General features: G+C 49.1%; 1 protein-coding gene across 2 annotated transcripts in view; it reads left to right on the top strand.

Annotated features, from left to right (window-relative positions):
* The window catches only part of Muc12 (mucin 12, cell surface associated), a 39378-nt gene that overhangs the window by 815 nt on the left and 12119 nt on the right, over positions 1 to 26444 (top strand). For both annotated transcript variants that reach the window (XM_076560843.1, XM_076560841.1), the window contains exon 2: positions 226 to 26388. In XM_076560843.1, coding sequence (XP_076416958.1) covers positions 2202 to 26388 — 24187 coding nt within the window. In that variant the 5' untranslated portion in view covers positions 226 to 2201. The remainder of the gene's footprint in view (positions 1 to 225; positions 26389 to 26444) is intronic.

The raw sequence follows: 26444 nt of genomic DNA, 5'->3' as shown, positions 1-26444 counted from the left end.
GTAGACAAAATGTTATGTTGCTTGGAAGAGAAAAGAGGTGTACGGGACCATTGGCTATTTGGTCCAATGTATAGGTTCATGTGTCAATTTCTACACACTGGGAGGAAAGTCCAGCTGTACTTCCTTGGGAGATGCAGCTAGCTCCCATCCCTTCTTCAGGAGTAACAGGAGAAAAAATGATGAGAAACTGATGAATCATCCCTTTTGATTTCTTTCAAACTACAGAGTTAACAACAGGTGGAACAAACCAACGACAACACAACACAGCAACACCAACCCCAGGCTACTCGGCTGCAAAATCTGCTGTGTATGGATCTACAACATCGTCAAGCCCCACAAATTCAGCACACACAACGGTGTCCGCTGGGAGCATCCAAACGATAGAAACAGACATAACCAAATCAGCAAATGGTTCAGCAGAGGCATCCAGGACCACTGAAGACTCTCAGACGACAGTCCTTGGAAAGGGGACCACAACTGAACTAGGAAACACAAGTTCAACACCCACACCAGAGACCACCAGAAACTTCCAGAGTACAGACCCAGATGAAGGATCAACACCTAACCAAAGCACCCCAAGATCAACAGCCACATCAAAGACGGTAGAAACCTCTTCAAAACCGGTCCTACCAACCCATACAACTCCAAATGCTGAAATTTCTGAGTCAACTGTGCTCACTACAGAAGCTGAAACCTTCCAAGGAAGCTCAATTTCAAGAGATACAGCTGTACCTTCTGAGACCCCCCACGCCACAGGCTTGACTAAGGAATCTACAGCATTCCCAAGCAGCCCAAATTCAAAACATTCAACCCAAGTTACTGAGTTCTCCCAAACAGCAGTCTTCACTCAGGAGTCCACAGCCTTCCCCAGCAGCTCAATTTCCAGAGAAACTGCTGTACCTGCTGACACCTCCTATATCCCAGCTCTGACTGAGGAGTCTACAACCTCCCCAAGTAGCCTTAGTTCAACACAAGCAACTCATGGAACTGAGAAATCTCCAACAGTCTTCACTCAGGGATCTACACTCTTCACACCCCCCTCAACTTCATCAGAAACATCTGTACCCCCTGAGAGCCACCACACTACAGTTTCAACTGAGTCACCCTCAGCCTCCCAAAGCAGCCCAGTTGTGACAGAAGCCACTCAATCTCCTGAGTCTTCTCTAACAACAGTCATCACCGAGGAATCTACAACCTTCCCAGCCAGCTCAGTTTCATCAGAAACTGCTGTACTTCCTGATGTCACCCACACTTCTTTCCTGACTGAGGCATCTACAGCCTCCCAAAGCAGCCCAGTCATAACACAAGGAATAACCAAGACCACAAAAACAATCTTCACTCACGAATCTACTGCCTTTCAAAGCATCCCAATCTCAACACATGCAACTCAGGCAACAGAAACCTCACAAACAATATTTACACAGGAGTCTACAACCTTCCCAAGCAGCTCAGGATCCACAGAAACTGCTGTCCCTCCTGACACAGTACCCACTACAGGACAGACTGAAGCAAACCCAACCTCCCAGAGCGGCTTGATTTCAACACAAGCAACTCAAGCAACAGAGACATCCCAAAAAACAGCCTTCACTCAGGAATCTACACCCTTCCCAAGAAGCTCAATTTCCTCCCAAGCTGCTGTCCCTCCTGAGATCATCGACACCACATCCCAATCTGAGGCATCTACAACTTCCCCAGGCAGCCTGATTACCACACAAGATACTCAAGGTACTGAGACATCCCCAGTAGTCTTCACTCAGAAATCTACAGCCATTGCATCCAGCTCAGTTTCCCCAGAAACATCTGTCCCTCCTGAGGTCTCGCACACCTCAGCCCTGACTGAGGCATCTACATCATCATCAGGCAGCCTGCTTTCCACACATGCAACTCAACCAACTGAAATCTCCAAAACAGCCACCACCCAGGAATCTACAACTTTCCCCAGCAGCTCGGTGTCCCCTGAAACAGTTGTTCCTCCTGACACCTCACTCTCCACAGCCCTGACTGAGGCATCTACAACCTCTCCAAGGAGCCCAGTTTTGAAACCTGTAACTCAAGCAACTGAGACCTCCCAAACAACAGTCTTCACTGAGGAATCTACAGGCTTCCTGAGCAGCTCGGTTTCCACAGGAACAGCTGTACCTCCTGAGATCACCCACACCTCAGCCCTGACTGAGTCTTTTACAATCTCCCCAAAAAGCCCAATGTCCACAGATTCATCTCAACCATCTCATACCTTACAAACAACTGTCTTCACTCAGGAACTTACAACCTCTCCAAGCAGCTCAGTTTCCCCAGAAACAGCCCTACCTCCTGAGACATTCTTCACCTCAGCCCTGACTGAAGCGTCTACAACCTCCCCAAGCCACCCAATTTCAACAGATGGAGCTCAGACCACTGAGACCTCCCCAATGACAACCTTCACCCAGGAGTCTACAACCTTCCCAGGCAGCTCAATGTCCACAGAAACTGTTGCATCTCCTGTGACCTCCTCTAGCTCTTCCCTGACTGAGACACCAACAACTTCCCAAAGCAACCCATTTTCAACACATGCAACTCAACCCACTGAGTTATCAGTAATAACAAAACTCACCCAGGAATCCAGGACTTCCCCAAGCAGCTCAGTTTCAACCCATGCAACGAAAACAACAAAAACATTGAAAACATTGTTTACTAAGGAGTCTACAACCTTTCCAAGCAGCTCAAGTTCCACAGAAACTACTGTACCTCCTGAGAACACCCACACTAATGAAGAATCTACAGCCTCAATAAGCAGCGTCATCTCCACACATGCAACTCAACCAACTGATACCTCCCATACAACAGTCTTGTCTGAGGAATCTATAACCTTACCAACTAGCTCAATTTCCACAGAATCTGTTGTACCACCTGATGCCAATCACACCTCCGCCCGAACTGAGGCATCAACAACTTCCCCAAGCAACCCGATTTTGACAAATGCAACTCAACCAACTGAGACATCACCAATAACAATCTTCACCCAGGAAATTACAACTTCCACAACCAGTTCAATTTCTGAAGAAACAGCTCTAACTCCTGAGACCTCAACAATGATTGAAGATTCTACAATTTTCCCAAGTAGCCCAATTTCTACACAAGCAAATCAAGCAACTGAGACAATCCAAACAACAGCCTTCACTCAGGATTCAACAATCATCACATCCCCCTCAATCACAACAGAAAGTGTTGTACGAACTGAGAGCTCCCATACCACAAACAAAATTGAGGCATCTACAAACTCCCCGAGCAGCCCAATTCCAGCACATGGATCTCAACCTACAGAATCATTCCCAATAACGATAACTCCAGAAACCACAACCTTCTCTAGCAGCCCAATGTTGACAGAAACCACTGGGCCTCCTCAGATCACTCACACCACAGTCCACACTGAGGCATCTACAGCCTCCCAGAGCAGCACAATTCTGTCACAGGCAACTCACACTACCCCAGGCTCTCAAACAACAGTCTTCCCTCAGGAATCTACAACCTTCCCAACCAGCACAATTTCCACAGACACCGCTGTAACTCCTGAAAACCCCTACACCTCAGCTCTACCTCCGGAGTCTACAACCTCCCCACCTAGCCCAAGTTCAACACAAACAGCTCAAGCAACTGAGACATCCCCAAGAGTCTTCACTCAGGAATCTACTATCCTCACATCCCCCTCCATTTCAACAGACACAGCTGGACCCCCTGAGAGCTCCCACACCTCAGCTGTAAATGAGGCATCTACAGCCTCCTCAAGGACCCCAGGGTCAACACATGAAACTCAACCAACTGAATCATGGGATACCTTGTCCACTCTGGAATCTACAACTTCCCAAAGGAGCCCAATTCCCACACATCCAACTCCAGCAACAGAGCCCACCAACACAATATTTACTCAGAAGTCTGCCACCTTTTCTGGGAGCTCAAGTTCCACAGATACAGCTATTCCTCCTGACACCTCACTCAGTACAGGAAAGACTGAGCCATACACAACTTCCCAGAGCAGCTTGATTTCAACAATAGCAACTCAAACAACTGAGACATCTCAAACAACAGTCCTCACTCAGGAGTCTACAACCTTACCAAGCAGTTCACTTTCCACAGAAACAGCTGGACCTCCTGATGTCACTCACACCTCAGCCCTGACAGATGCACCTACAACATCCCTAAGAAGTCCAATATTGACACAGTCAACTGAAGCTTTTGAGACCTCTCCAACAACCATGGTCAGTCAGGAATCTACAACATCCCCAAACACCCTGATTACAACACTTGGAACACAAGTCCCTGAGACTTCCAAAACAGTCTTCACTGAGGAATCTACACCCTTCCCAAGCACCTCATTTTCCACAGGAACAGCTGTACCTCCTGAGATCACTCACACCTCAGTCCTGACTGAACCTCTTACAACCTCCCCAAGAAGCCGCATTTCCACAGATTCATCTCAACCATCTGATACCTTGCAAACAACCATCTTCACTCAAGAATCTACAACCTCTCCAAGCAGCTCAGTGTCCCCAGAAACAGCCCTACCTACTGAATTGTCCTACACCTCAGCTCTGAATAAGGAATCCACGACATCCCTTAGTAGCCTGATTTCTACACATGCCACAGAAGGAACTGAGAAATCCCCAACAGTCTCCACTCAGGAACCTACAATCTTCCGAACCCCCTCAATTTCATCAGGAACCGCTGTACCTCCTGAGAGCTCCCACACGACAGTCCAACTTGAAGCATCTACAACCTCCCTGAGTAGCTCATTTTCAACACAAGCAACTGAGACCTCCCACAAAACAGCCTTACCTCAGGAATCTACAACTTTCCAGAGCTCCTCAACTTTAAGAGAAAGTGCTGTACCTCCTGAGAGCACACACACTACAGTCCAGTTTGAGGCATCTACAACCTTCGCAAAGAGCTCAAGTTTAACACCTGGATCTCAACCCACAGAGTCATTCGAAACAACTATCTTCACTCTGGAACCCACAACCTTCTCTAGCAGCCCAATGTTGACAGAAACCACTGGGCCTCCTCAGATCACTCACACCACAGTCCACACTGAGGCATCTACAGCCTCCCAGAGCAGCCCAGTTCTGTCACAGGCAACTCACACTACCCCAGGCTCTCAAATAACAGTCTTCCCCCAGGAATCTACAACCTTCCCAACCAGCACAATTTCCACAGAAACAGCTGAAAACCCCTACACCTCAGCTCTTCCTCCGGAGTCTACAACCTCCCCACCTAGCCCAATTTCTACACAAACAGCTCAAGCAACTGAGACATCCCCAAGAGTCTTCACTCAGGAATCTACTATCCTCACATCCCCCTCCATTTCAACAGACACAGCTGGACCCCCTGAGAGCTCCTTCACCTCAGCTGTAAATGGCGCATCTACAGCCTCCTCAAGGACCCCAGTGTCAACACATGAAACTCAACCAGCTGAATCATGGAAAACAGTCTTCACTCAGGAACCTACCACTTCCCAAAGGAGCCCAGTTTCAACACATTCAGCTCAAGCAACAGAAACATCAAACACCATCTTTACTCAGAAGTCTGCAACCTTCCAAAGCAGCTCAAGTTCCACAGAAACCACTGTGCCTCCAGATGTCACCCAAACATCTGTCCTGACTGAGGAGGCATCTACAACATCTCCCAGGGCCTTGGTTTCAACACATGGAACACAACCCACCGACACTTCCCAAAACACAGTCTTCACTCAGGAGCCTACAACCCTCCCAAGAAGCCCAGTTTCCACAGAAACAGCTGCAGCCCCTGACAGCTCCCACACCACCATCCCCACTGAGGCAACTACAACCGCCTTGACCAGCTCAGTTTCAACACATGCAACTCAAGCAACTGAAACCTCCAAAGCAGAGTTCACTCAGGAGTCCACAACCTCTCCAAGCAGCTCTGCTTACACAGACACAGTTGTATCTCCTGTGACACCCTCCACCTCTTTCCTGACTGAGGAACCAAAAATTTCCCAAAGCAGCCCAATTTCAACAGATGCAACTCAAGGTACTGAAGCATCACAAATAACAGTGTTCACCCAGGAATCCACATCCTCCCCAAGCAGCCTGATTTCAACCCATGCAACTCAAGCAACAGAAACTTCAAAATCAATTGTTACTCAGGAGTCTACAGCCTCCACAGGCAGCTCGGTGTTGACTGAAACAGCTGTCTCCCCCGGGAGCTCCCGCACCACAGGTCCAACTGAGTCACCCTCAGCCTCCCACAGCAGCCCAGTTGTGACAGAAGCCACTCAATCTCCTGAGTCTTCTCTAACAACAGTCATCACCGAGAAATCTACAACCTTCCCAGCCAGCTCAGTTTCATCAGAAACTGCTGTACCTCCTGATGTCACCCACACTTCTTTCCTGACTGAGGCACCTGCTACTTCCCAGAGTAGCTCGATTTCAACACATGCAACTCAAGCCATTGAGACCTCCAAAACTGTCTTCACTCAGGAATCTACAGACCCTCCCAGCAGCTCAGTTTTCCCAGAAACAGCTCTACCTCCAGACACATACTTCACTTCAGCTCCGACTAAGGAATCAACAACATCCTCAAGTGCCCTGGTTTCTACACAAGCCACTCAAGGAACTGAGACATCCCCAACAGTCTACACTCAGGAATCTACCATCTTCACAACTCCCTCAAGGTCATCAGAAACTGCTGTGGCCCCTGAGAGCTCCCACACCACAGTCCAACCTGAGGCATCTACAACCTCTCCGAGCAGTTCAGTTTCAACACATGCAAGTCTACTCACCGAGACATCACAAATGACGCTGTTCACCCAGGAATCCACAACCTTCCCAGGCAGCTCAGGTTCCAAAGACACAACTGTACCTCCTGAGGGCTCCCACACAACAGTCCAGTTTGAGGCCTCCACAACCTCCCTGAGCAGCTCAATTTCAACACAGACATCTCAACCCACAGAGTCATTCCAAACGACTCTCTTCACTCTGGAAACCACAACCTTCTCTAGCAGCCCAATGTTGACAGAAACCACTGGGCCTCCTCAGATCACTCACACCACAGTCCACAATGAGGCATCTACAGCCTCCCAGAGCAGCCCAGTTCTGTCACAGGCAACTCACACTACTCCAGGCTCTCAAACAACAGTCTTCCCCCGGGAATCTACAACCTTCCCAACCAGCACAATTTTCACAGAAACGGCTGTAACTCCTGAAAACCCCTACACCTCAGCTCTTCCTCCGGAGTCTACCACCTCCCCACCTAGCCCAAGTTCTACACAAACAGCTCAAGCAACTGAGACATCCCCAAGAGTCTTCACTCAGGAATCTACTATCCTCACATCATCCTCCATTTCTACAGACACAGCTGGACCCCCTGTGAGCTCCTACACCTCAGGTGTAAATGGGGCATCTACAGCCTCCTCAAGGACCCCAGTGTCAACACATGAAACTCAACCAGCTGAATCACGGAAAACAGCCTTCACTCAGGAACCTACAACTTCCCAAAGGAGCCCAGTTTCAACACATTCAGCTCAAGCAACAGAAACATCAAACACCATCTTTACTCAGAAGTCTGCAACCTCCCAAAGCAGCTCAAGTTCCACAGAAACCACTGTGCCTCCAGATGTCACCCAAACATCTGTCCTGACTAAGGAGGCATCTGCAACATCTTTCAGGGGCTCGGTTTCAACACATGGAACACAACCCACCGACACTTCCCAAAAAACAGTCTTCACTCAGGAGCCTACAACCCTCCCAAGAAGCCCAGTCTCCACAGAAACAGCTGCAGCCCCTGACAGCTCCCACACCACCATCCCCACTGAGGCAACTACAACCGCCTTGACCAGCTCAGTTTCAACACATGCAACTCAAGCAACTGAAACCTCCAAAGCAGAGTTCACTCAGGAGTCCACAACCTCTCCAAGCAGCTCTGCTTACACAGACACAGTTGTATCTCCTGTGACACCCTCCACCTCTTTCCTGACTGAGGGCCCAAAAATTTCCCAAAGCAGCCCAATTTCAACAGATGCAACTCAAGGTACTGAAGCATCACAAATAACAGTGTTCACCCAGGAATCCACATCCTCCCCAAGCAGCCTGATTTCAACCCATGCAACTCAAGCAACAGAAACCTCAAAATCAGTTGTTACTCTGGAGTCTACAGCCTCCACAGGCAGCTCGGTGTTGACTGAAACAGCTGTCTCCCCCGGGAGCTCCCGCACCACAGGTCCAACTGAGTCACCCTCAGCCTCCCACAGCAGCCCAGTTGTGACAGAAGCCACTCAATCTCCTGAGTCTTCTCTAACAACAGTCATCACCGAGAAATCTACAACCTTCCCAGCCAGCTCAGTTTCATCAGAAACTGCTGTACCTCCTGATGTCACCCACACTTCTTTCCTGACTGAGGCACCTGCTACTTCCCAGAGTAGCCCGATTTCAACCCATGCATCTCAAGCCATTGAGACCTCCAAAACTGTCTTCACTCAGGAATCTACAGACCCTCCCAGCAGCTCAGTTTTCCCAGAAACAGCTCTACCTCCAGACACATACTTCACTTCAGCTCCGACTAAGGAATCAACAACATCCTCAAGTGCCCTGGTTTCTACACAAGCCACTCAAGGAACTGAGACATCCCCAACAGTCTACACTCAGGAATCTACCATCTTCACAACTCCCTCAAGGTCATCAGAAACTGCTGTGGCCCCTGAGAGCTCCCACACCACAGTCCAACCTGAGGCATCTACAACCTCTCCGAGCAGTTCAGTTTCAACACATGCAAGTCTACTCACCGAGACATCACAAATGACGCTGTTCACCCAGGAATCCACAACCTTCCCAGGCAGCTCAGGTTCCAAAGACACAGCTGTACCTCCTGAGAGCTCCCACACAACAGTCCAGTTTGAGGCCTCCACAACCTCCCCGAGCAGCTCAATTTCAACACAGACATCTCAACCCACAGAGTCATTCCAAACGACTCTCTTCACTCTGGAAACCACAACCTTCTCTAGCAGCCCAATGTTGACAGAAACCACTGGGCCTCCTCAGATCACTCACACCACAGTCCACACTGAGGCATCTACAGCCTCCCAGAGCAGCCCAGTTCTGTCACAGGCGACTCACACTACTCCAGGCTCTCAAACAACAGTCTTCCCCCGGGAATCTACAACCTTCCCAACCAGCACAATTTCCACAGAAACGGCTGTAACTCCTGAAAACCCCTACACCTCAGCTCTTCCTCCGGAGTCTACAACCTCCCCACCTAGCCCAAGTTCTACACAAACAGCTCAAGCAACTGAGACATCCCCAAGAGTCTTCACTCAGGAATCTACTATCCTCACATCATCCTCCATTTCTACAGACACAGCTGGACCCCCTGTGAGCTACTACACCTCAGCTGTAAATGAGGCATCTACAGCCTCCTCAAGGACCCCAGTGTCAACACATGAAACTCAACCAGCTGAATCATGGAAAACAGTCTTCACTCAGGAACCTACCACTTCCCAAAGGAGCCCAGTTTCAACACATTCAACCTCAGCAACAGAGCCCACCAACACGATATTTACTCAGAAGTCTTCAACCTTCCCAGGGAGCTCAAGTCCCACAGATACAGCTATTCCTCCTGACACCTCACTCACTACAGGACAATCTGAGCCTTACACAACCTCCAAGAGCAGCTTGATTTCAGCAGCAGCAACTCAAAGAACTGAGACATCTCAAACAACAGTCTTCACTCAGGATTCTACAATCTTGCTAAGCAGTTCAATTTCCACAGAAAAAGCTGAACCTCCTGATGTCACCCACACCTCAGCCCTGACTGATGCACCTACAACATCTCTAAGAAGTCCAATATTAACACAGTCAACTGAAGCTTTTGAGACCTCTCCAACAACAGTGTTCAGTCAGGAATCTACAACATCCCCAAACCACTTGATATCAACCCACGCAAGTCAGGCAACAGACTCTATGGAGACTGTATCTACTCAGAAGTCTACATCCTTCCTAAGCAGCTCAGTTTCCATTGATACAGCTGTACCTCCTGAGAGTTCTTCCAGTACTGTCCAACCTGAGGCATCTACAACCTCCCAGAGCAGCTCAATTTCAGCACATGCAACTCAACCTGCTGAAACATCCAAAACAGAATTCACTCAAAAATCTACAACCTTGCCAAGGAGCTCAATTTCCTCAGAAACCGTTGCACCTCCTGATGTCCCCCACACTTCTGCCCTGACTGAGGCATCTACAACTTCCCTAAGCAGCACAATTTTGACAAAAACAACTCAAGCTCCTGAGATCTCTCAAGCAGCAGTCTTCACTCAGGAATCCACAACCATCCCAAGCAGTCCAATGTTAACAGAACCAGCTGTCCCTTCTGATACCTCATCCTCTAGTACCCTAATGGGGTCCTCTACCACATCCACAAGCAGCTCAATTTCTACACAAACAACTCAAGCCCCTGGGACTTCCCAAACAGCCTTCATTCAAAAATCTACACCCCTCCCTAGCAGCTTGGTTTCTTCAGAAACTGCTGTGTCTTCTGAGGTCACCCACATCACATCCCAATCTGAGGCCTCTACAACTTTCCCAGGCAGCCTGAGTTCCACACAAGATACTCAAGGTACTGAGACATCCCTAGTAGGCTTCACTCAGAAATCTACGACCTTTGCAACCAAATCAGTTTCTTCAGAAACAGTCGTACCTCCTGAGAGTTCTCCCAGTACTGTCCAGCCTGATGCATCTACAACCTCCCCAAGCAGCTCAGTTTCAACACAGACATCTCAACCCACAGAGTCATTCCAAACGACTGTCTTCACTCTGGAACCCACAACCTTCTCTGGCAGCCCAATGTTGACAGAAACCACTGGGCCTCCTCAGATCACTCACACCACAGTCCACACTGAGGCATCTACAGCCTCCCAGAGCAGCTCAGTGCTGTCACAGGCAACTCATAAAACTCCAGGCTCTCAAAAAACAGTCTTCACTCAGGAATCTACAACCATCCCAACCAGCACAATTTCCACAGTAACGGCTGTAACTCCTGAAAACCCCTACACCTCAGCTCTTCCTCCGGAGTCTACCACCTCCCCACCTAGCCCAATTTCTACACAAACAGCTCAAGCAACTGAGACATCCCCAAGAGTCTTCACTCAGGAATCTACTATCCTCACATCCCCCTCCATTTCAACAGACACAGCTGGACCCCCTGAGAGCTCCTACACCTCAGCTGTGAATGGGGCATCTACAGCCTCCTCAAGGACCCCAGTGTCAACACATGAAACTCAACCAGCTGAATCATGGGAAACCGTGTCCACTCTGGAATCTACAACTTCCCAAAGCAGCCCAATTTCAACACATCCAACTCCAGCAGCAGAGCCCACCAACACAATATTTACTCAGAAATCTTCAACCTTCCCAGGGAGCTCAAGTCCCACAGATACAGCTATTCCTCCTGACACCTCACTCACTACAGGACATACTGAGCCATACACAACTTCCCAGAGCAATATGATGTCAACAACAGCAACTCAAACAACTGAGACATCTCAAACAACAGTCTTCACTTCTACAATCTTGCTAAGCAGTTCATTTTCCACAGAAGCCGCTGTATCTTCTGATGTCACCCACACCTCAGCCCGGACTGATGCACCTACAACATCCCTAAGAAGTCCAATATTGACACAGTCAACTGAAGCTTTTGAGACCTCTCCAACAACCGTGTTCAGTCAGGAATCTACAACATCCCCAAACAACCTGATTTCAACCCATGCAAGTCAGGCAACAGACTCTATGGAAACTGTATCTACTCAGAAGTCTACAACCTTCCCAAGCAACTCAGTTTCCACAGGAACAATTGTTCCTCCTGAGAACTCCCAGACCACACACACATCTGAGGCATCTACAATACCCCAAAGCAGCCTGATTCCAACACAAGCAACTCAAGCCACTGATTCCTTCCAAACAATCGTCCTCACTCAGGAAGCTACAACCTTTGCCACCACCTCAATAGCTTCAGAAACAGCTGTACCTCCTGAGAACACCCACTCCACACCGGAACCTGGGGAATCGACAACATCCCCAAACAGCCTGATTACAACCCTTGGAACACAAGTCCCTGAGGCTTCCAAAACAGTCTTCACTGAGGAATCTACACCCTTCCCAAGCACCTCATTTTCCACAGGAACAGCTGTACCTCCTGAGATCACTCACACCTCAGTCCTGACTGAACCTCTTACAACCTCCCCAAGAAGCCCCATTTCCACAGATTTATCTCAACCACCTGATACCTTGCAAACAACCATCTTCACTCAAGAATCTACAACCTCTCCAAGCGGCTCAGTTTCCCCAGAAACAGCCCTACCTACTGAATTGTCCTACACCTCAGCTCTGAATAAGGAATCGACGACATCCCTTAGTAGCCTGATTTCTACACATGCCACAGAAGGAACTGAGAAATCCCCAACTGTCTCCACTCAGGAACCTACAATCTTCCGAACCACCTCAATTTCATCAGAAACAGCTGTACCTCCTGGGAGCTCCCACACCACAGTCCAACCCGAAGCATCTACAACCTCCCTGAGTAGCTCATTTTCAACACAAGCAACTGAGACCTCCCACAAAACAGCCTTACCTCAGGAATCGACAACTTTCCAGAGCTCCTCAACTTTAAGAGAAAGTGCTGTACCTCCTGAGGGCTCCCACACTACAGTCCAAACTGAGGCCTCCACAACCTCCCGAAAGAGCTCAAGTTTAACACCTGGATCGCAACCCACAGGGTCATTCCAAATGACTGTCTTCACTCTGGAAACCACAACCTTCTCTAGCAGCCCAATGTTGACAGAAACCACTGGGCCTCCTCAGATCACTCACACCACAGTCCACACTGAGGCATCTACAGCCTCCCAGAGCAGCCCAGTTCTGTCACAGGCAACTCAAACTACCCCAATCTCTCAAACAACAGTCTTCCCTCAGGTATCTACAACCTTCCCAACCAGCACAATTTCCACAGAAACAGCTGTAACTCCTGAAAACCCCTACACCTCAGCTCTTCCTCCGGAGTCTACCACCTCCCCACCTAGCCCAATTTCTACACAAACAGCTCAAGCAACTGAGACATCCCCAAGAGTCTTCACTCAGGAATCTACTATCCTCACATCCCCCTCCATGTCAACAGAAACAGCTGGACCCCCTGAGAGCTCCTACACCTCAGCTGTGAATGAGGCATCTACAGCCTCCTCAAGGACCCCAGTGTCAACACATGAAACTCAACCAGCTGAATCATGGAAAACAGTCTTCACTCAGGAACCTACCACTTCCCAAAGGAGCCCAGTTTCAACACATTCAGCTCAAGCAACAGAAACATCAAACACCATCTTTACTCAGAAGTCTGCAACCTTCCAAAGCAGCTCAAGTTCCACAGAAACCACTGGGCCTCCAGATGTCACCCAAACAACTGTCCTGACTAAAGAGGCATCTACAACATCTCCCAGGGGCTCGGTTTCAACACATGGAACACAACCCACCGACACTTCCCAAAAAACAGTCTTCACTCAGGAGCCTACATCCCTCCCAAGAAGCCCAGTCTCCACAGAAACAGCTGCAGCCCCTGACAGCTCCCACACCACCATCCCAACTGAGGCAACTACAACCTCCTTGACCAGCTCAGTTTCAACACATGCAATTCAAGCAACTGAAACCTCCAAAGCAGAGTTCACTCAGGAGTCCACACCCTCTCCAAGCAGCTCTGCTTACACAGACACAGTTGTATCTCCTGTAACCCCCTCCACCTCTTTCCTGACTGAGGACTCAAAAATTTCCCAAAGCAGCCCAATTTCAACAGATGCAACTCAAGGTACTGAAGCATCACAAATAACAGTGTTCACCCAGGAATCCACATCCTCCCCAAGCAGCCTGATTTCAACCCATGGAACTCAAGCAACAGAAACCTCAAAATCAATTTTTTCTCAGGAGTCTACAGCCTCCCCAGGCAGCTCGGTTTTGACGGAAACAGCTGTCTCACCCGGGAGCTCCCCCACCACAGGTCCAACTGAGTCATCCTCAGCCTTCCAAAGCAGCCCAGTTGTGACAGAAGCCACTCAATCTCCTGAGTCTTCTCTAACAACAGTCATCACCGAGGAATCTACAACCTTCCCAGCCAGCTCAGTTTCATCACAAACTGCTGTACCTCCTGATGTCACCCACACTTCTTTCCTGTCTGAGGCACCTGCTACTTCCCAGAGTAGCCCGATTTCAACCCATGCATCTCAAGCCATTGAGACCTCCAAAACTGTCTTCACTCAGGAATCTACAGACCCTCCCAGCAGCTCAGTTTTCCCAGAAACAGCGCTACCTCCCGACACATCCTTCACTTCAGCTCTGACTAAGGAATCAACAACATCCTCAAGTGCCCTGGTTTCTACACAAGCCACTCAAGGAACTGACACATCCCCAACAGTCTACACTCAGGAATCTACCATCTACACTCAGGAATCTACCATCTTCACAACTCCCTCAAGGTCATCAGAAACTGGTGTGGCCACTGAGAGCTCCCACACCACAGTCCAACCTGAGGCATCTACAACCTCCATGAGCAGCTCAGTTTCAACACATGCAAGTCTACCCATGGAGACATCACAAATGACACTGTTCACCCAGGAATCCACAACCTTCCCAGGCAGCCCAGGTTCCAAAGACACAACTGTACCTCCTGAGGGCTCCCACACCACAGTCCAGTTTGAGGCCTCCACAACTTCCCCGAGCAGCTCAATTTCAACACACACATCTCAACCCACAGAGTCATTCCAAACGACTGTCTTCACTCTGGAACCCACAACCTTCTCTAGCAGCCCAATGTTGACAGAAACCACTGGGCCTCCTCAGATCACTCACACCACAGCCCACACTGAGGCATCTACAGCCTCCCAGAGCAGTCCAATTCTGTCACAGGCAACTCACACTACCCCAGGCTCTCAAACAACAGTCTTCCCTCAGGAATCTACAACCTTCCCAACCAACACAATTTCCACAGAAACGGCTGTAACTCCTGAAAACCCCTACACCTCAGCTCTTCCTCCGGAGTCTACCACCTCCCCACCTAGCCCAATTTCTACACAAACAGCTCAAGCAACTGAGACATCCCCAAGAGTCTTCACTCAGGAATCTACTATCCTCACATCCCCCTCCATTTCAACAGAAACAGCTGGACCCCCTGAGAGCTCCTACACCTCATCTGTAAATGAGGCATCTACAGCCTCCTCAAGGACCCCAGTGTCAACACATGAAACTCAACCAGCTGAATCATGGAAAACAGTCTTCACTCAGGAACCTACCACTTCCCAAAGGAGCCCAGTTTCAACACATTCAGCTCAAGCAACAGAAACATCAAACACCATCTTTACTCAGAAGTCTGCAACCTTCCAAAGCAGCTCAAGTTCCACAGAAACCACTGGGCCTCCAGATGTCACCCAAACATCTGTCCCTACTGAGGAGGCATCTACAACATCATCCAGGGGCTCGGTTTCAACACATGGAACACAACCCACCGACACTTCCCAAAAAACAGTCTTCACTCAGGAGCCTACAACCCTCCCAAGAAGCCCAGTCTCCACAGAAACAGCTGCAGCCCCTGACAGCTCCCACACCACCATCCCAACTGAGGCAACTACAACCTCCTTGACCAGCTCAGTTTCAACACATGCAACTCAAGCAACTGAAACCTCCAAAGCAGAGTTCACTCAGGAGTCCACACCCTCTCCAAGCAGCTCTGCTTACACAGACACAGTTGTATCTCCTGTAACCCCCTCCACCTCTTTCCTGACTGAGGACTCAAAAATTTCCCAAAGCAGCCCAATTTCAACAGATGCAACTCAAGGTACTGAAGCATCACAAATAACAGTGTTCACCCAGGAATCCACATCCTCCCGAAGCAGCCTGATTTCAACCCATGCAACTCAAGCAACAGAAACCTCAAAATCAATTGTTACTCAGGAGTCTACAGCCTCCCCAGGCAGCTCGGTTTTGACGGAAACAGCTGTCTCACCCGGGAGCTCCCGCACCACAGGTCCAACTGAGTCACCCTCAGCCTCCCAAAGCAGCCCAGTTGTGACAGAAGCCACTCAATCTCCTGAGTCTTCTCTAACAACAGTCATCACCGAGGAATCTACAGCTTCCTCAAGGACCCCAGTGTCAACACTTGCAACTCAACCAACTGAATCATCGGAAACCGTGTCCACTCTGGAATCTACAACTTCCCAAAGCAGCCCAATTTCAACACATCCAACTCCAGCAACAGAAACATCAAACACCATCTTTACTCAGAAGTCTGCCACCTTCCCTGGGAGCTCAAGTCCCACAGATACAGCTATTCCTCCTGACACCTCACTCACTACAGGACATACTGAGCCATACACAACTTCCCAGAGCAATTTGATTTCAACAATAGCAACTCAAACAACTGAGACATCTCAAACAACACTCCTCACTCAGGAGTATATAAACTTCCCAAGCAGTTCACTTTCCACAGAAACAGCTGGACCTCCTGATGTCACTCACACCTCAGCCCTGACAGATGCACCTACAACATCCCTAAGAAGTCCAATATTGACACAGTCAACTGAAGCTTTTGAGACCTCTCCAACAACCATGTTCAGTCAGGAATTTACAACATCCCCAAACAGCCTGATTACAACACTTGGAACACAAGTCCCTGAGGCTTCCAAAACAGTCTTCACTGAGGAATCTACACCCTTCCCAAGCACCTCATTTTCCACAGGAACAGCTGTACCTCCTGAGATCACTCACACCTCAGTCCTGACTGAACCTCTTACAACCTCCCCAAGAAGCCCCATTTCCACAGATTCATCTCAACCACCTGATACCTTGCAAACAACCATCTTCACTCAAGAATCTACAACCTCTCCAAGCAGCTCAGTGTCCCCAGAAACAGCCCTACCTACTGAATTGTCCTACACCTCAGCTCTGAATAAGGAATCAATGACATCCCTTAGTAACCTGATTTCTACACATGCCACAGAAGGAACTGAGAAATCCCCAACAGTCTCCACACAGGAACCTACAATCTTCCGAACCCCCTCAATTTCATCAGGAACAGCTGTTCTTCCTGAGAGCTCCCACACCACAGTCCAACCTGAGGCATCTACAACCTCCCTGATTAGCTCATTTTCAACACAAGCAACTGAGACCTCCCACAAAACAGCCTTACCTCAGGAATCGACAACTTTCCAGAGCTCCTCAACTTTAAGAGAAAGTGCTGTACCTCCTGAGGGCTCCCACACTACAGTCCAAATTGAGGCATCTACAACCTCCCGAAAGAGCTCAAGTTTAACACCTGGATCTCAACCTACAGAGTCATTCCAAACAACTGTCTTCACTCTGGAACCCACAACCTTCTCTAGCAGCCCAATGTTGACAGAAACCACTGGGCCTCCTCAGATCACTCACTCCACAGTCCACACTGAGGCATCTACAGCCTCCCAGAGCAGCCCAATTCAGTCACAGGCAACTCACACTACTCCAGGCTCTCAAACAACAGTCTTCCCTCAGGTATCTACAACCTTCCCAACCAGCAGAATTTCCACAGAAACAGCTGTAACTCCTGAAAACCCCTACACCTCAGCTCTTCCTCCGGAGTCTACCACCTCCCCACCTAGCCCAATTTCTACACAAACAGCTCAAGCAACTGAGACATCCCCAAGAGTCTTCACTCAGGAATCTACTATCCTCACATCCCCCTCCATTTCCACAGACACAGCTGGACCCCCTGAGAGCTCCTACACCTCAGCTGTGAATGGGGCATCTACAGCCTCCTCAAGAACCCCAGTGTCAACACATGAAACTCAACCAACTGAATCATGGAAAACAGTCTTCACTCAGGAACCTACCACTTCCCAAAGGAGCCCAGTTTCAACACATCCAACTCCAGCAGCAGAGCCCACCAACACAATATTTACTCAGAAATCTTCAACCTTCCCAGGGAGCTCAAGTCCCACAGATACAGCTATTCCTCCTGACACCTTACTCACTACAGGACAATCTGAGCCATACACAACTTCCCAGAGCAATTTGATTTCAACAATAGCAACTCAAACAACTGAGACATCTCAAACAACAGTCTTCACTCAGAATTCTACAATCTTGCTAAGCAGTTCAATTTCCACAGAAGCCGCTGTATCTTCTGATGTCACCCACACCTCAGCCCGGACTGATGCACCTACAACATCCCTAAGAAGTCCAATATTGACACAGTCAACTGAAGCTTTTGAGACCTCTCCAACAACCGTGTTCAGTCAGGAATCTACAACATCCCCAAACAACCTGATTTCAACCCATGCAAGTCAGGCAACAGACTCTATGGAAACTGTATCCACTCAGAAGTCTACAACCTTCCCAAGCAGCTCAGTTTCCACAGGAACAATTGTTCCTCCTGAGAACTCCCAGACCACACACCCATCTGAGGCATCTACAATACCCCAAAGCAGCCTGATTCCAACACAAGCAACTCAAGCCACTGATTCCTTCCAAACAATCGTCCTCACTCAGGAAGCTACAACCTTTGCCACCACCTCAATAGCTTCAGAAACAGCTGTACCTCCTGAGAACACCCACTCCACACCGGAACCTGGGGAATCGACAACATCCCCAAACAGCCTGATTACAACCCTTGGAAAACAAGTCCCTGAGGCTTCCAAAACAGTCTTCACTGAGGAATCTACACCCTTCCCAAGCACCTCATTTTCCACAGGAACAGCTGTACCTCCTGAGATCACTCACACCTCAGTCCTGACTGAACCTCTTACAACCTCCCCAAGAAGCCCCATTTCCACAGATTCATCTCAGCCACCTGATACCTTGCAAACAACCATCTTCATTCAAGAATCTACAACCTCTCCAAGCAGCTCAGTTTCCCCAGAAACAGCCCTACCTACTGAATTGTCCTACACCTCAGCTCTGAATAAGGAATCGACGACATCCCTTAGTAGCCTGATTTCTACACATGCCACAGAAGGAACTGAGAAATCCCCGACAGTCTCCACTCAGGAACCTACAATCTTCCGAACCACCTCAATTTCATCAGAAACAGCTGTTCCTCCTGAGAGCTCCCACACCACAGTCCAACCTGAGGCATCTACAACCTCCCTGATTAGCTCATTTTCAACACAAGCAACTGAGACCTCCCACAAAACAGCCTTACCTCAGGAATCGACAACTTTCCAGAGCTCCTCAACTTTAAGAGAAAGTGCTGTACCTCCTGAGGGCTCCCACACTACAGTCCAAATTGAGGCATCTACAACCTCCCGAAAGAGCTCAAGTTTAACACCTGGATCTCAACCTACAGAGTCATTCCAAACAACTGTCTTCACTCTGGAACCCACAACCTTCTCTAGCAGCCCAATGTTGACAGAAACCACTGGGCCTCCTCAGATCACTCACTCCACAGTCCACACTGAGGCATCTACAGCCTCCCAGAGCAGCCCAATTCAGTCACAGGCAACTCACACTACTCCAGGCTCTCAAACAACAGTCTTCCCTCAGGAATCTACAACCTTCCCAACCAGCAGAATTTCCACAGAAACGGCTGTAACTCCTGAAAACCCCTACACCTCAGCTCTTCCTCCGGTGTCTACCACCTCCCCACCTAGCCCAAGTTCTACACAAACAGCTCAAGCAACTGAGACATCCCCAAGAGTCTTCACTCAGGAATCTACTATCCTCACATCCCCCTCCATTTCAACAGACACAGCTGGACCCCCTGAGAGCTCCTACACCTCAGCTGTGAATGGGGCATCTACAGCCTCCTCAAGGACCCCAGTGTCAACACATGAAACTCAACCAGCTGAATCATGGGAAACCGTGTCCACTCTGGAATCTACAACTTCCCAAAGCAGCCCAATTTCAACACATCCAACTCCAGCAGCAGAGCCCACCAACACAATATTTACTCAGAAGTCTTCAACCTTCCCAGGGAGCTCAAGTCCCACAGATACAGCTATTCCTCCTGACACCTCACTCACTACAGGACATACTGAGCCATACACAACTTCCCAGAGCAATTTGATTTCAACAATAGCAACTCAAACAACTGAGACATCTCAAACAACAGTCTTCACTCAGTCTTCTACAATCTTGCTAAGCAGTTCAATTTCCACAGAAGCCGCTGTATCTTCTGATGTCACCCACACCTCAGCCCTGACTGATGCACCTACAACATCCCTAAGAAGTCCAATATTGACACAGTCAACTGAAGCTTTGGAGACCTCTCCAACAACCGTGTTCAGTCAGGAATCTACAACATCCCCAAACAACCTGATTTCAACCCATGCAAGTCAGGCAACAGACTCTATGGAGACTGTATCTACTCAGAAGTCTACAACCTTCCCAAGCAGCTCAGTTTCCACAGGAACAATTGTTCCTCCTGAGAACTCCCAGACCACACACCCATCTGAGGCATCTACAATACCCCAAAGCAGCCTGATTCCAACACAAGCAACTCAAGCCACTGATTCCTTCCAAACAATCGTCCTCACTCAGGAAGCTACAACCTTTGCCACCACCTCAATAGCTTCAGAAACAGCTGTACCCCCTGAGAACACCCACTCCACACCGGAACCTGGGGAATCGACAACATCCCCAAACAGCCTGATTACAACCCTTGGAACACAAGTCCCTGAGGCTTCCAAAACAGTCTTCACTGAGGAATCTACACCCTTCCCAAGCACCTCATTTTCCACAGGAACAGCTGTACCTCCTGAGATCACTCACACCTCAGTCCTGACTGAACCTCTTACAACCTCCCCAAGAAGCCCCATTTCCACAGATTCATCTCAACCACCTGATGCCTTGCAAACAACCATCTTCACTCAAGAGTCTACAACCTCTCCAAGCAGCTCAATGTCCCCAGAAACAGCCCTACCTAGTGAACTGTCCTACACCTCAGCTCTGAATAAGGAATTGACAACATCCCTTAGTAGCCTGATTTCTACACTAGCCACAGAAGGAACTGAGAAATCCCCAACAGTCTCCACTCAGGAACCTACAATCTTCCGAACCCCCTCAATTTCACCAGAAACAGCTGTACCTCCTGAGAGCTCCCACACCACAGTCCAACCCGAAGCATCTACAACCTCCCTGAGTAGCTCATTTTCAACACAAGCAACTGAGACCTCCCACAAAACAGTGTTACCTCAGGAATCGACAACTTTCCAGAGCTCCTCAACTTTAAGAGAAAGTGCTGTACCTCCTGAGAGCTCCCACACTACAGTCCAAAATGAGGACTCCAGAACCTCCCCGAGCAGCTCAATTTCAACACAGACATCTCAACCCACAGAGTCATTCCAAACGACTGTCTTCACTCTCGAACCCATGACCTTCTCTAGCAGCCCATTGTTGACAGAAACCACTGGGCCTCCTCAGATCACTCACACCACAGTCCACACTGAGGCATCTACAACCTCCCAGAGCAGCCCAATTCTGTCACAGGCAACTCACACTACTGCAGGCTCTCAAACAACAGTCTTCCCTCAGGAATCTCCAACCTTCCCAACCAGCACGATTTCCATAGAAACAGCTATAACTCCTGAAAACCCCTACACCTCAGCTCTTCCTCCCGAGTCTACAACCTCCCCACCTAGCCCAAGTTCTACACAAACAGCTCAAGCAACTGAGACATCCCCAAGAGTCTTCACTCAGGAATCTACTATCCTCACATCCCCCTCCATTTCCACAGACACAGCTGGACCCCCTGAGAGCTCCCACACCTCAGCTGTAAATGAGACATCTACAGCCTCCTCAAGAACCCCAGTGTCAACACAGGAAACTCAACCAACTGAATCATGGGAAACCGTGTCCACTCTGGAATCTACAACTTCCCAAAGCAGCCCAATTTCAACACATCCAACTCCAGCAGCAGAGCCCACCAACACAATATTTACTCAGAAGTCTTCAACCTTCCCAGGGAGCTCAAGTCCCACAGATACAGCTATTCCTCCTGACACCTCACTCACTACAGGACATACTGAGCCATACACAACTTCCCAGAGCAATTTGATTTCAACAATAGCAACTCAAACAACTGAGACATCTCAAACAACAGTCTTCACTCAGTCTTCTACAATCTTGCTAAGCAGTTCAATTTCCACAGAAGCCGCTGTATCTTCTGATGTCACCCACACCTCAGCCCTGACTGATGCACCTACAACATCCCTAAGAAGTCCAATATTGACACAGTCAACTGAAGCTTTGGAGACCTCTCCAACAACCGTGTTCAGTCAGGAATCTACAACATCCCCAAACAACCTGATTTCAACCCATGCAAGTCAGGCAACAGACTCTATGGAGACTGTATCTACTCAGAAGTCTACAACCTTCCCAAGCAGCTCAGTTTCCACAGGAACAATTGTTCCTCCTGAGAACTCCCAGACCACACACCCATCTGAGGCATCTACAATACCCCAAAGCAGCCTGATTCCAACACAAGCAACTCAAGCCACTGATTCCTTCCAAACAATCGTCCTCACTCAGGAAGCTACAACCTTTGCAACCACCTCAATAGCTTCAGAAACAGCTGTACCCCCTGAGAACACCCACTCCACACCGGAACCTGGGGAATCAACAACATCCCCAAACAGCCTGATTACAACCCTTGGAACACAAGTCCCTGAGGTTTCCAAAACAGTCTTCACTGAGGAATCTACACCCTTCCCAAGCACCTCATATTTCACAGGAACAGCTGTACCTCCTGAGATCACTCACACCTCAGTCCTGACTGAACCTCTTACAACCTCCCCAAGAAGCCCCATTTCCACAGATTCATCTCAACCACCTGATACCTTGCAAACAACCATCTTCACTCAAGAATCTACAACCACTCCAAGCAGCTCAGTTTCCCCAGAAACAGCCCTACCTACTGAATTGTCCTACACCTCAGCTCTGAATAAGGAATCCACGACATCCCTTAGTAGCCTGATTTCTACACATGCCACAGAAGGAACTGAGAAATCCCCAACAGTCTCCACACAGGAACCTACAATCTTCCGAACCCCCTCAATTTCACCAGAAACAGCTGTACCTCCTGAGAGCTCCCACACCACAGTCCAACCTGAAGCATCTACAACCTCCCTGAGTAGCTCATTTTCAACACAAGCAACTGAGACCTCCCACAAAACAGCCTTACCTCAGGAATCTACAACTTTCCAGAGCTCCTCAACTTTAAGAGAAAGTGCTTTACCTCCTGAGGGCTCCCACACTACAGTCCAAAATGAGGCCTCCACAACCTCCCCGAGCAGCTCAATTTCAACACAGACATCTCAACCCACAGAGTCATTCCAAACGACTGTCTTCACTCTGGAACCCACAACCTTCTCTAGCAGCCCAATGTTGACAGAAACCACTGGGCCTCCTCAGATCACTCACACCACAGTCCACACTGACTCATCTACAACCTCCCAGAGCAGCCCAGTTCTGTCACAGGCAACTCACACTACTGCAGGCTCTCAAACAACAGTCTTCCCCCGGGAATCTACTACAACCTTCCCAACCAGCACAATTTCCACAGAAACAGCTGTAACTCCTGAAAAACCCTACACCTCAGCTCTTCCTCCAGAGTCTACCACCTCCCCACCTAGCCCAAGTTCTACACAAACAGCTCAAGCAACTGAGACATCCCCAAGAGTCTTCACTCAGGAATCTACTATCCTCACATCCCCCTCCATTTCTACAGACACAGCTGGACCTCCTGAAAGCTCCTACACCTCAGCTGTAAGTGGGGCATCTACAGCCTCCTCAAGGACCCCAGTGTCAACACATGAAACTCAACCAGCTGAATCATGGGAAACAGTCTTCACTCAGGAACCTACCACTTCCCAAAGGAGCCCAGTTTCAACACATTCAACTCAAGCAACAGAACCCTTGAACCCAATATTTACTCAGACGTCTACAACCTTCCCAAGCAGCTCAGTTTTCCCAGAAACTGCTGTCCCTCCTGACACCTCATCTACTACAAGACAGAATGAGGCATACTCAACCTCCTCAGTCAGCTTGATTTCAACACAAGCAACTCAAGCATCTGAGACATCCCAAAAAACAATCATCTCTCAGGAATCTACCACATTTCCAGGCAGGTCAACTTCCATGGAAACTCCTCTACCTCCTGAGAGTTCCTATGTCACAGTCCAAACTGAGGCATCTACAACCTTGCCAAGCAGCTCAGCTTTGACACATGCAGCTCAATCAGCTGAAACCTCCAAAACAGTCTTCACTCAGGAGTCTACATCCTTGTCAAGCCCCTCAATTTCCACAGAAACAGTTGTATCTCCTGTTACCTCCCACACCTCTTCCCTGACAGAAGCAACTACAACTTCCCCAAGCAGCCTGATTTCCACACATGCAACTCAAGCCACCAAAACATCTCAAATAACAGTCTTCACCCAGGAATCTACAGCTTCCACAACCAGCTCATTTTCTGCAGAAACATCTCTAACTCCTGAGACCTTCTACACCTCAACTCTGAATGAAGATTCTACACCTTTCCCAAGTAGCCTGAATTCTACACCAACAGCTCAAGCAACTGAGACATCCCCAGAAGTCTTGACTCAGGAATCTACCATCTCCAGATCCCCTTCCATTTCAACAGAAACAGGTGTACCTCCTGAGATCTCACAAACCTCAGCACAGGCGCAGGCATCTACAACATCGTTAGTGGGCTCCTTTTCTACACATGGAACTCAATCCACTGACACTTTCCAAAAAACAGTCTTCACTCAGGAGCCTACAACCCTCCCAAGAAGCCCAATTTCCACACAAACAGCTGTACCTCCTGACAGCTCCCACACCACCATCCCAACTGAGGCATCTTCAACCTCCTTGACCAGCTCAATTTCAACACATGCAACTCAAGCAACTGATACAACATTGCCAAGAGGATCCATTTCCACAGAAAGTGCTGTAGCTCCTGAGAGCTCCCCCACCACACACCATCATCAGGGATCTACAACATCCCCAATCAGTCCAATTACAGCTCATGTAACTCATCCCACTGACTCACAAACAACAGTCTTCACTCTGGAGTCTACACCCTTTGCAACCAGCTCTATTTCCACAGAAACCTCTATACCTCCTGAGGTCTCGCACAGCTCAGCCCTGACTGAGGCATCTACATCATCATCAAGCAGCCCAATTTCCACACAAGCAACTCAACCAACTGAAACCTCCAAACCCGCCACCACCCAGGAATCTACAACCTTCCCCAGCAGCTCGGTGTCCCCAGAAACAGTTGTTCCTCCTGACTCCTCACTCTCCACAGCCCTGACTGAGGCATCTACAACCTCTCCAAGGAGCCCAGTTTTGAAACCTGTAACCCAAGCAACTGAGACCTCCCAAACAACAGTCTTCACTGAGGAATCTACAGCCTTCCTGAGCAGCTCGGTTTCCACAGGAACAGCTGTACCTCCTGAGATCACCCACACCTCAGCCCTGACTGAGTCTTTTACAATCTCCCCAAGAAGCCCAATGTCCACAGATTCATCTCAACCACCTGTTACCTTGCAAACAACTGTCTTCACTCAGGAATCTACAACCTCTCCAAGCAGCTCAGTTTCCCCAGACACAGCCCTACCTCCTGAGACATTCTTCACCTCAGCCCTGACTGAAGCGTCTACAACCTCCCCAAGCCACCCAATTTCAACAGATGGAGCTCAGAACACTGAGACCTCCCCAATGACAACCTTCACCCAGGAGTCTACAACTTTCCTGGGCAGCTCAAGGTCCTCAGGAAGAACTGTAGCTTCTGAGACCTCCCACAGCACAGTCCAAACACATGCATCTACAACCTCCCCATCCAGCCTATTTCCAACCCAAGTAACTCAAGCAACTGAGACCTCCCATACAGTCTTCACTCTGGAATCCACCACCTTCCCAAGCAGTGGGATTTCAACGTCCACGAGCCATCCCGCTAAGAGCTCTCAATCTACCACCATTACTGGTGAATCAACATTCCCCGGTTCACCACCCTCAGATTGGTCCCCAACTACTTTAACACCCCACAGTTCAAGGTCACCACTGCCACCAGCATCATCTCACACCTCCCCAGCCGCAGTCTCGCCCTCCTCTCCACCCATCTTCTCCAGTTCAGCCCGCTCCCCAACCTCACCTGATGGCCCTGAAACCGCAGCTCATGTGACCTCTTCTTTGACTTCTTCAGTTCCCCGTTTCTCATCCTCGCCAGTCTCCGACTCCTCTTCATCCCAGACAAGGCTTCCTGGGTCTTCCCCTTTCTCCTCCCCCTCCCCTCGCCCCCCTCACAGCACCTTCCCTGTGTTCAGCAGCAGCTCCACTGCCCGGCCCCCTTTCACCAGCCTACACCCTACTTCCATGAGGACTCAATACATCTCTTTGCCACCAAGTAAGTTTCGCGTAATTGACTCTGTGTGTCTCTTCTAGGTCTTGGCTCTTAACCAT

The sequence above is a fragment of the Peromyscus maniculatus genome, chromosome 23 (genome assembly GCF_049852395.1).
Source record: "Peromyscus maniculatus bairdii isolate BWxNUB_F1_BW_parent chromosome 23, HU_Pman_BW_mat_3.1, whole genome shotgun sequence".
In the NCBI taxonomy this organism is placed as follows: domain Eukaryota; kingdom Metazoa; phylum Chordata; class Mammalia; order Rodentia; family Cricetidae; genus Peromyscus; species Peromyscus maniculatus.
Note: the sequence above shows the minus strand (reverse complement) of the source record. Positions and strands in the feature narration are given on the sequence as shown.